Below are 11,786 nucleotides of genomic sequence, written 5' to 3'. Positions count from 1 at the left end.
TTAACTTACCATCTTCGTAGACACTTGGTAACAATCTATTGAATGTGGTCAAACTTTTACCCCATTTTGGATTTCGCAAATTATTGCAATGCCCAGTCATAGTCCTATAAGGATAGTTTGGATCGCATGGCCCAGTTTCATCACAGCTTTCATCTAGGCCTAGGGCTTCGCTTGGTATTAATGAACCAATATCGACATTCTGCAGTTTGTCACTGAGATCATCCTGAAGCAGGAACGATATATCGCCGCCCTGTAGAGCACTTCTACGTTTTCTTCTATGCCTGCAGAATTAATATGGTTATTAATATTAATGTTCAAATTTATCAATGCAAACTCACTCCAGAGAATTTAAAATTTCATTTGATGCGAATTCAAATAATAAGGAACTATTTGCGATTTTCAGTGCCTCACTGTTGGCTTTACTGAATGATGCAGCTGTACCATAAGATGATTTAGGGTCGACTCCTCCAACTAGACAACAGAGAAAACAATGCAACTTTTGTTTGTCTTTTGATCTCAGTTTGTCGAGGCATTACACATCGAAAATGTTTTTTTTTTGTTAAACTATTGCAAAATACTGGAACTGTCATAAATGGTTCAAAATGAAAGCTTTTATAAATCTAAATTGAAATTGTCTCGTTTTATTTTCATACCATGTTAATTATAATTTTTATGTTTTATTGTGATTTATTGAATTAAGTTTTGAGGGGGGAATGGGAAAATTCAGTTTTCATGTTCTATTTATTTCATATATTTTTTCCGTGTGTTTCAATAATAGTTTAACACAGTTTAAATAAAATTCGGTGAGATAGATTCTTCAGAATTCGGTCAGTTTCTTCATTAGTGCTGAAAATTATTACTAAAGTATCCCAGGACAGATAATGTTAAAGCAGTACCGAGCAATGTTAAGAGGGAATGGGGGAATTTAGCAACTAACTTTACATTCTGTTTTAGAAATTGTAAGAACCAACAGATATATTTTTGGGTATTTTATTGGACTATTTCAATCCGTTGACAAAACAAAAATTCGATTGTTTATTAATCAGTAAATTTTTGTAGATTTTTAAGATATGATATGATGCAGATATGTAATGTTCTAACAAAATACGTAAATGTTATCTAAAGTGATTCTAATTTATATCTAAATTAATTGATAGTTTATATGACTATTTGATTTTTTAAACAAGAAAATTAATAGCGATTGAAAATTTAATAGTGATATAAAAAGGTGAATAACACAATTTTAATTGAAATTATCAAAATGTAAATTACACCACCATTTTAGTAAGGTATTGATATCCAGTTTACTATTTATTAGATCTAGACATTAAAGGATTTTTCTTATAAAATAAAACAACACATCCCACAAATGCGATTTACTCAGTAAAAATTGAGGCATTTGCAAGGCACTGAAAAAAAAGTGTTCTTCTTTCTTTGATGTAATGACACATAGTGAAAACTGAAGCCTATCAGTGACGCTTCAATGTCAAGAGAATTACAAATACACCCTATGCGATTAATATAGAGTAACACCATCTGTTGTAAATCCTTCAAAATTATTGTATAGCTCTGATATATTAAAAGCAGTATATTAAATATACTGTTATTTCTATAAAATTTGACTTCATCTATGACGTGTATTGGTTGTTTTATTGGAAGGACCATATATGTTAAGGATATCAACGTAATTTAATACTATACTAGTAATAATGTGTTGGTAGAAAAATAAAATGTAATTAATCAATCACCTGTGCTCCAAACTCTGTATTCCATTTTCCTTCTGTCGAGAAGTTTCTGTTCAGCCTTGGACAGTGCGTCCATCAATAACTCCTCACTGATATCAACCATGTGATCCATTTCCACCCATTCGGCTAATTGAGGAAGAGGATGTTGTTCGCAAGAAATTCTAGCGTTCAAGAAACTGTCTTCAGCAACAAAAGCTTTCGGTTGTACGTTTTCCAGATCTTTGGTATTAGCACATAAAATACCCGCGAGAGTTGCCTTTTTGATTTCTTTTAATTGGGATGTGGTGAGCGAACTGGGAGGCAGGTCATTTTCATACCAAAACCTATCGCTTTTCTTTAAAAGAACAAATTGTTCCTTCAATAAACAGTTGAGCGTGGGACCGACTATAGCACCAGGAAGTGGGTTTTCTAGCAAAGCTCCAGCCAATAGGTCGACCTTTTCAGGTGTTTTGTATAAATATCGCAATGCTTTGATATATTCGGGTTTGATTTTGGTCTCCAAGCTACTAAAGCTAACGGGTCTGTCGAACGTTTCGTTAGTACAATACTCAACGACACCCACGTATCCTGGCAAGCCATGATCTCTTCCCATGTGCAGGAATAAGGCGAAGCTATCCCAGCCTTCTCTTAATGGTACCATCATATGCGTGCTAGGGTTCTGTGCTGGTACCGTTATTAAGATATCTATCATTTCCGCGAAACTTTCCGCTGTTTCATTCATCTGTAATAATAAAAGGTTATTAATAAATATTGCGATAGTGTTCTAAGGATTTAATTCTAATTGGTGATGATTAAGCTAAACATTTTTAGTATGATGTACTAAAGTATTGTTATTATATTATATATAGTTAAACCAAAGCATTGAGAAGCTCTGATTACAAGAGACAGCATGTGAAGAATGCGTAGTATTACAAAGTCAAGTACAAGTCTCAACACTCTAAGTAGGTACTTTTTTGGCAATACTAGAGCTACTGAACGTTAATATTTATAGAAAGGCTGTGCTTGAAAAACATTTTATAATAGAAATCAACGTTAAACTATGAAAGATGTGATGTGATGAAAGATGTAGTATTACGATTTAATAGTGATTTTCGATAATATTTTTATGTATGGAAGACCTGATGATTCTAATAAAAATGTTAAGTCTTGGTTTGAGTAGGATCAAATATCTTCCCTAGATGACTTAGTTAACAGACCTTGGCGTGTATTTAGGCACAGAAATGATATTTGCTAGCTAGATTATCAATAATACTGGAGACCTGATGCTTCTAATAAAATATTAAGTCTTGGTTTGAGTAGGATCAAATATCTTCTCTAAATAACATATTTATCAGATCTTGGCCTGTATTTAGACATAGAAATGATTTTTATCTTTTTATCTTTATTTATTTATATCTTTCTCTGCACATGAATAGGCGAAAGATTTTTTCAACTGTAAAGCATCGCCAACTTCTCTTAAGGCAGCTACCACAGGTTGATACGATTGATACGAGGTAGTAAACAACACCTTTATGAATAAGACTTCAGAATGCGTATATATATTTTCATATATAGCCAATGGCAGGAGGATTTGGGACAATGGAAAGCACTACCGATGGGCGCACAGACTTATCCTAAACTTGTAGATTAATTTGGTGATTGTGGCTATTAGCTTTGGCCTTTATCTTAACAAAAGGAGAAGGTCCAGTACCAACGGCGGTATATATATATATATATATATATATATATATATATATATATATATATATATATATATATATATATATATATATATATAGTAAAGAAGACGATGTAGTTTAAATCAGGGGTGTCGACCGCAGAGAAAAATATCACAATTTTTTTAAGTCAAGAAACATTTCGGTATTAAAGAAATATATTGGAAATTAAAAAATTGATATATCGATCCAAAAAATATGGATAATTTTTAAATATTTTTGAAAAAATCAATTTTTAAATAAACCTTTCAAATTAAGTGACAAGAGCATACTTTTAAAGGTTTGTTATATAATATATATAATATAATAATGTTATATAATATAATATGTTTATATATTTTTTATTTATATAATATTTTTGAAAAGATATCGGTCCAAGAAAATATCAATTATCGGCCAAGAAAATAGATATTTTTTGCCAAAATACTGATATATCGATATTTTTCAGCATCCCTAGTTTAAGTTCTTTCCTTCGGATGGTATTAGGGCACTCTGCATGAAGGAGACGTGCAGTAATTATCCAATTAAGAATGTGATGGTGATTTTAGTAACGGTTAATTAATTTTCCGTAAAAATATAAAACCAAAAGAACATGGCCTTAGCTTTTTATCTACATATAATCTAAGGCATGAGTAGGACTAGAACGAGAAAAATACTCACCAGACTTTTGGGCAACATCGAGAGTAAAGCTGGCAAAGCCGTCATGGCCACTTCATTGAAAACTCCGGCCTTTCTGGAACTGGAGTACTTTGAGAACCTTCCGTGTGGTTTTAAGCTTAACTCTGACGCAACAATCGATTCCTATTAAAATAATAATCCTTTATAAAATATCAAATGACTAATGACTGTACATACCTGGCCTAAGACGATCGGTAGGAATTCGTTGTAGGTGATGTGTTGGATCTGAGCGGCTACAATGCGTCGACTTTCGAGGAAAATGTTATCGTCTGTCCAGTGTTTATTTAATTGGGCCAATCCCACCGCTATCCTGTTATGTTCTTTCATTATAGCAGAGTAAAGGGCGTTTGACTGACAGAACGAGCAAGCGGAAACGTTGACTAAACCCGCATCGAATGTTCGCAAATTCACCAGTTGTTCATTGGTGGTACCGTAAATTGCCGAACCATCCAGGAATGACGATGCAAGATTCATCTGATTTCTATATTCTGAGACATAAGTATCAGTACCAATATAGCAAAGGTTTACTAGAACTTACTAAATTTACACTGGTCCAAATCGATTGACGGAAGTGTCCTCATGTATTCTTTACATTGTCCGTCGCCTAGTTGACCGTAACACTCTGGATGCCGTTTCGAAGAATCACTGCAGCAATCCTGATTTTTTAAACTGCCGGTCATCGCTAGGTCATGAAGTAATAGCTCTGCCCAGGCTCCCAACAGCGACGTGACATATTCGTGTGACTTTGGCGGTATGGATTGTAAAGTTGATGACACGAGGATTGGGCTTGGTAATTCTGTTGAGAACTGACGGGGACTGAATTTTCCTGAAGTTAAAAATAGTATCGATGGTTAATGTAAAAATACGAAATATGTGACATTGATATTTGTTTTTAATATAATACTTGAAAGCATATAATGATTTTCAAGTCCATGGCCATCAGTTGGAATAAATGATAATCGAATTATTTGATGAATTCCGCGAATGTGTTAGAACTTTTCATCTATAACATGTGGTTGAGCGTTATGTGTCTTAAAATCACCTTTACTGGTCTCGTTATAATTAAAATAGATAGAGCTTTCAGTTCCTCTATTTAGTTATATTAAAATCAACGCTTCTAAAATGTAAAAACGAATTCTCATTTTTATTGATAGATTTTCTATTCGCCATTAATTCAATACAAATTTTAAAACATTTTGACTTCTGTCATTAAATTAAGCAGGGAAAATAGAATCTTCGAATAGTAAATGTACACAATGGTATGTATATACAATACAATACAATTATGTATACAATAGTATATATACAAGTACATACTATTGTTTAAAAACATATTTTTCGCGTAAAGCTATATATCACTATAAAGTTATCTTATCTTTAAGTATTATTTAATACATTTGTTTTGAGAAATTAAATTTAGTTTTTTATTTATAAATAAAATGTGACGTCAATAATCCCTGACTTAAGGGGTCTGTTTAAGAACCAATCAAATGTTTTCACACCAAAATATTTTCTCTACAGGTGTCTATAATGCATATTTAAACTAAACATTCAAATTACTAGAATGGTGATTACACTATCTATATCTGGATATTGGATATTTTCATATTTTTTGATACGAAAATTTTCTCCAAGACACCGACTCTATGAATATAGTTACTGAAGTCACAGATACCAAATAGAATAAGTTATGTCTTCTGTAAAAATCCTTGAAAAAGTTATTGTCTTTATAATTAAATCAACTCTTTATAATTAGTTCAAATCATTAGATAATATTATATGATGAACAATCATATATATATTATTTGCCTATAATACGTAACAGAACACTCAATTTCAGACAGCAGCATTGCTTAATATGGGTAAAATTCTATTTGATAATTTTACCATTTCTTAACAGTTATTAATGATGAAGCAGAGTCTGAATAAAACTTATTAAACAATTACTTAAGAAGTATTGAATAATCAACACATGAAATTCTATTTTGTGCATTGTTTTTAATGTGCATTAATTTAATAATAAGAAGTTTTTTGACTTTCGTAACTTATCACGAAATTTTGACGTTTGGTGTCGGTGTGATCGAAGTGTCATTTGAAAGTTAGGATTACTAAGTTATATTTAGAAAACTTAGGATGTAGCGACCTCTATATGTCAAACTCAGAACTTATTATAAGAACTTACACGTTACGTTTTTATTCTCTAGCTTTAGTTTAGGATCAACATTTCCTGAGTTTTTTTTTAACTAATCTCTGTGCTAGCTTTTGATTTACATTTGATTTACTAGTAGTAACGTTATTTCCTGGCGCATTCGGCATATTTTCATATCCTATAGTCTTGGTGGTTTTAAGATTTAATTTGGTGGCCAACTTTAGATTTTAGTAGCTTTTACATAATTATAATATTTTTACAATTAGAAGTATACTTTTATTATTCGCTTTCTACCTGTAGTGCCAACTTTTAAAATATGAGGAACCAATATTCAAATGGATTTTTTCTTAAAGCAGCAGCAGATCAATAATTCATCGAAACATTTTCTATTATTGAACTTCAAATAATGAATAAACAAAACCCGTATAATGGCTCAGTGTCATTGAAATTTAAGCATCTTTTTTGGTAAAACCAAAAAGAACGCTGGTACTATATCCTATTTACCATACTGCCTTGTTTGGTCATCGTTGAATAGAATTAAGATATTTAGCGTGTTAAAGTTCAAAACGAAATATCCTGTACGACAAACAATACACTACACACACCGCTTTTACAAACGTACGTTTGGTGATTTATCGTAATAGTACCGTCTTCTCACGAGACGTCGGTGTCAGACCTTCCGAGAAGATGTCCTTGCCACCAGGATATCGTCCCGGTCGGATGTTGACCTTTTTTCTATTAATTTCTTTGACGTTTGGAGAATGAACATATTCTATTAATATACTACGGGATTCAAAAATGTGCAGATAGTAGTCTTTGGACAAAAATAGCAACAATAATCGCAGTTACAGTATAATAATTATTTTTAAGACGTAATTTCAAGATTAGCTTATTAACATTAATGAATTCATGTTCATGTCATGGATTATTTAGGTTATTTTTTGTTATTTATGTTGAATATTATTAAATATCTGTTTTATATCGATAAAGGAGCCTATTCCTAATGTATAGGAAAGGAAGAAGAAGAATAACTAATAGAGGGCGTTGCATTTTATTTGGAAAAGCCTTTTATAAGACATATTGTTTGAACATTTCTCCATTAAAGCAATGAAAATAAAGTTACTTTGTTGTTCCAATGCTAAAAGTAGTGTTATTAATTCCATCTCGTCCCGAATTAAAAGTAGTAAAGTTCTCTCGGTTTAAATGAGAAGAAGGTGAGCTGTGATGACCGGGATTACAGGGATATGGAGGCCAGGGCCAGGATCTATTCAAAATAACAGTGAACGTCAACAAGATGCTTAATGTATTGCCTTTCGCAATTTGTAAATTCGATTTGGAATCACGCAATATTTTCCTTCTTATTTTAATCTAGTTAAAAAAAGGCACAATGGCAAACGTTCTTTTAACGCTTTGCTTGTTGTGATAAATTTCAAATAGCCGCCCTTTATTACCACGATACAAAATGTTCAAGCCAGGGAGAACAAATTGCTTCTCTAATCATTTACTTCGAACAGGAACGAGATAATGGAGTCCCCCTCTTGCCAGTAAAATTCGTTAAAGAGGTAATAATTTTTACTGTTAAATATTAAACATAATTCATATAATATTAATTCAGAGGACACTGTTAGTTTGGAAAGTATCTATAGAAAGCTTAGAGATATTCAGCTCTTTGAGGGATGTAGAACGTCCCTTCATATTGGATAAATTATTGCATGGTCACTCATTGCAAGATGATAATAAAAATAATGTTAGTTTAATGAAAAAGGTAAACGTTTAAATAACAATTTATTAGGTTTTAATAGTCATAACATTTATTAATAATTCATTGCAGATATGTTCTTCATGTTGGTGACGGGAATGGTTAATAACACCTATGGTTTGTATGAACTCGATCAAAAAAATTGAAGAAGAAATAAATGAATGATGGAATCGTGAACAAATGTTAGATAAATTGAAAATTAACAGCATAGTTATTGACTTGAATAAAACGTTCTGAATATGAGATTATGATTCAATGCTGACAATTTTCAAGACAGGATGATGAGAGTAGAAACAACTAAAGGTGAGTATATAATTAATATACAATAACCTTAGGAAATCTTATTATAGAGTGAGAAAGATTTATGTGCACAGATTTGTGTGTAATTGTTCAGAATATGCATGAGCATTTGCTTAAAATGTGTGAGAACAAATGTGTAGTAACAGAACAAACTAAGGAGAAATACTGTGATATCAAAATGACTTTACAAGGAAAAAGGAACTAGGCGTAAAAAATAAATATGCTCTCTAATGAAAGTAAAATATATTAAGGTGATATATAATTGTTAATTAGGTGGATTAGGTCTCCTTAGGAATACCTAAAAAACGTGTCTAGAGTTCTAACCCATAGATGGTGTGGAAAAGAGTTCAACGTAAATGTAATAAAACACAACCCACCTACAAACTGTTATAATTGTATAAGTAATTATAGTTTTAAGTCCTTCGATAATATATGCTGTAAATATACTATAGCGTTAAAATAAATTATATTTGATAACAGTATTTTTGTTTAATTATTTTATTTAGATTAGAATTTTGTTGTATATCAAAGCCAAAATGAACTAAAACTCAAACTTGATTTAGCAACATTGCAACGTTTTGACGTAATCAAGTTAGACGACGTGAGTTTATTATTTCATTAAATGGACTATACATGGCTGAGATAAGTTATGGAGCACTCAAGGACCACTAAAACATTAGCAAACTAGAAACATGAGGTTCAATAGAATTATCTGTAGGATAAAAAGTCATTGAAACCAATGGAGAAGAGTTCAGTTATGTATCCGTATGTAGGTTAAAAACTATTAGAAATTTGATATCAATCTCCGTTTATAAGCTATATAAGTTTATAAGTTGTAAGACTATTGACGTTCGATTAGCATTTTTAAATGCGATTAAATACGAGGAAACGACATAAAATGAAATGATGCATTATTTGGCTAAGCTGTATATAAAAAAATCACCAACATGTTGGAACACAAGGTTCAATAAGATGATGAGCAAGTCAACTTTGGCTTGAAATCAAAACTTCTCATCTTGGACGATGTTTCTCCTTTTCGCAGAATGAGGGCGTAAAAAGTTACGATTTTTGCTAGTCAGCCAAGAAGACGGATTGTGTTGTAGATGCAGGGTACTGATTTGTCTTTTACGGAAGTAAGTTATCTATGCAATCCATATTTCTATAAGAATAACAGGATGATGCGACATATCATTACAGGTTGTTACAGAATTACCGAAAACAAAATTTTTTTGGTCTTGGATGGTGTGATGATTACAGTTAGTAGAGGCCTTATACTTCATAAAAATGTGATTCATTCATTTATTAATCGATGACTGGAGTTTAATATATAATTATTTATACAAACAATATACATTTGTAAAACATCGCTGCATTAATTTAGTTTTGAGTTTTTATTTAGACATTGAAAAGATTTACTTTAGCCCATTCAACTGGTTGTATAACGTCAGTTATAAAAGAAATTAATCGCAAACACAATTTCATAAAAAAACTCTTACTACTCTAATGGTTAAATTCAATCATTGAATATTTTATTAGAAAACTATTTAAGTAGAATTAGAATTCCAATAACATATATTATTGCATTTTCTATTGCATTGTGACATGACGAAGGAGTGTTATTTTACGACTTTTGTTCAATGCATCAAGATTGAACGTGTTTGGATGAATCTGATGATAGTATATTTAGTTGATTTTCACCAACTTCTATTTCGATGAATTACTAATTAGGGCGCCTCCGCCAATTTGTTATCAATGTTTTATTTATTTCGCAACTAGATTGGAACACTGAAAGAAATAAAAATCACCTCAATAATACTAAATGGAAAACTGTATTTTATGTAGAGAAACGTCAGAACCATCGAATTTAACAGTTGGGTTATGTTGCTTAATAGTTGATTACATTGGTAGCTCGCTTGAGTATTTAAATTAGGTAATTTACATTACTTATCTGAGGATGTATTTTGTTGAATATAAGATATATGTATACTTAGTATTTTTATTAATTACTTACCATCAGCATACTCTGGGTCGATTAAACGCAAGAACGGAGCTCCTCGAGCACCCCAAGTGGGATGGCGTACGTTGTTACATTCTCCAGTAGCTTTCCTGAACTTGCTCGGCGGACAAGGTACTCCTTCGTCTGTTTTACCGCAGTTGCTTTCTAAGATTGTTCCGTTATTCTCAGCAGTCAGCGCCAGACGCACTTTGGCACGTATCTCTTCGGGTAGGGATCTCAGAGAAGGAGCATAATCGAAATTATTGTGGATGAGACTTGAGTGGCCTCCAGTTAGTTCGGTAATTGATAGAATTGTTATAATCCAGAGAGTGGTACCCATAAGACGGAACCTGAAAAAGAAAGTAATAATTAATAACAAGCTATACAATTTTTTAATAGGCAAATGTATTAATTAATTTATTAATTAAATACATAGAAAACAATTAAAACCAGTTTAACAATAACAAAAAAGAACGTGTAGAATTTGGTTAATTAACATAAATGATGTAACTGTAACAATGGCTTGTCGTGTTAGCTTAATGTAACCAAACGACTGACAATCTCCCGCCGTGATGCTGCAATCTTCTGCATCTGTCACGTGACCTCGCGTCCTCGAGTGGGTTCTTGGAGAAAAAATTCGCACGCCAGTTCAACTAATATCGCCGCCATCACACCTAATAATTCGTCGGAGGAAGAATTATATCATTAATTACACACGCTGATGTTATACATCAGTTACAGAAGGAAAGGAAACATTTTAAAAATTCAAAATTAACAAGGTAGGTCAAGGAATTGATCAGTAAGGAATAATTATATATGTAACGTCATTTGAAAGGAATATATCCGATTAAATTAGCGTCTGTCTTAAACCAAAACTAAGAATCATGAAGTGAGATTCTCGGTCAACCAAGCAAACAACTAATTTAAAGTAATATATCACTTTAAGCAATAAAAAATATTTTTTATAAAACTCTACATCATTAATTTCAGAATTTTACAGAATGGACGAATTTATGATATACATTTTATTAATTGGTATAATCTATATTTATTATCTATTTATCAATTCGTTTTAATATTTAAAAAAATGAGATGAGAAGGAACTAAATTTGGTGAATAAGGTGTATATGCCACAATTCTTACATTATTTGGCTGTTTTTTGGCTGTGTGAAAGAGATTATCTTGAAAATGTTTGTCAAAAATTAACATATGCATTATTTTGGGTACACTCTTTAAAATCCGAATATTATCCGGAATAACCAAAAAATTATTGGATAGAGTTTTAAGTTGTTATAAAATAACAAATGCTATAAAAACTAATGCTATAAAAAGGAGAAAAATTGCAGATAAACATGAATTATTACTAATCCAAAGAAAGTACCTATGTCTATGAAACTACTACCTATGAAAGGACTATGACTTAATAAAATTGAAATAAAAAAGA

At 31.5% G+C, this 11,786-nt stretch overlaps 1 protein-coding gene across 1 annotated transcript in view; it reads right to left on the bottom strand.

The window, feature by feature from the left end:
- LOC143206037 (uncharacterized) overlaps positions 1 to 11,786 on the bottom strand; it is a 93,110-nt gene that overhangs the window by 9,804 nt on the left and 71,520 nt on the right. The window contains exons 2-8 of the mRNA XM_076418977.1: positions 10,358 to 10,692; positions 4,677 to 4,964; positions 4,316 to 4,626; positions 4,121 to 4,261; positions 1,749 to 2,466; positions 339 to 471; positions 10 to 281 (exon numbers count right to left, since the gene is read on the bottom strand). Coding sequence (XP_076275092.1) covers positions 10 to 281; positions 339 to 471; positions 1,749 to 2,466; positions 4,121 to 4,261; positions 4,316 to 4,626; positions 4,677 to 4,964; positions 10,358 to 10,692 — 2,198 coding nt within the window. The remainder of the gene's footprint in view (positions 1 to 9; positions 282 to 338; positions 472 to 1,748; positions 2,467 to 4,120; positions 4,262 to 4,315; positions 4,627 to 4,676; positions 4,965 to 10,357; positions 10,693 to 11,786) is intronic.

This window comes from Rhynchophorus ferrugineus, unplaced genomic scaffold (assembly GCF_030347505.1).
Source record: "Rhynchophorus ferrugineus isolate W39M unplaced genomic scaffold, kcgeb_rfMv2 rfM1, whole genome shotgun sequence".
Taxonomy (NCBI): Eukaryota; Metazoa; Arthropoda; class Insecta; order Coleoptera; family Curculionidae; genus Rhynchophorus; species Rhynchophorus ferrugineus.
Note: the sequence above shows the minus strand (reverse complement) of the source record. Positions and strands in the feature narration are given on the sequence as shown.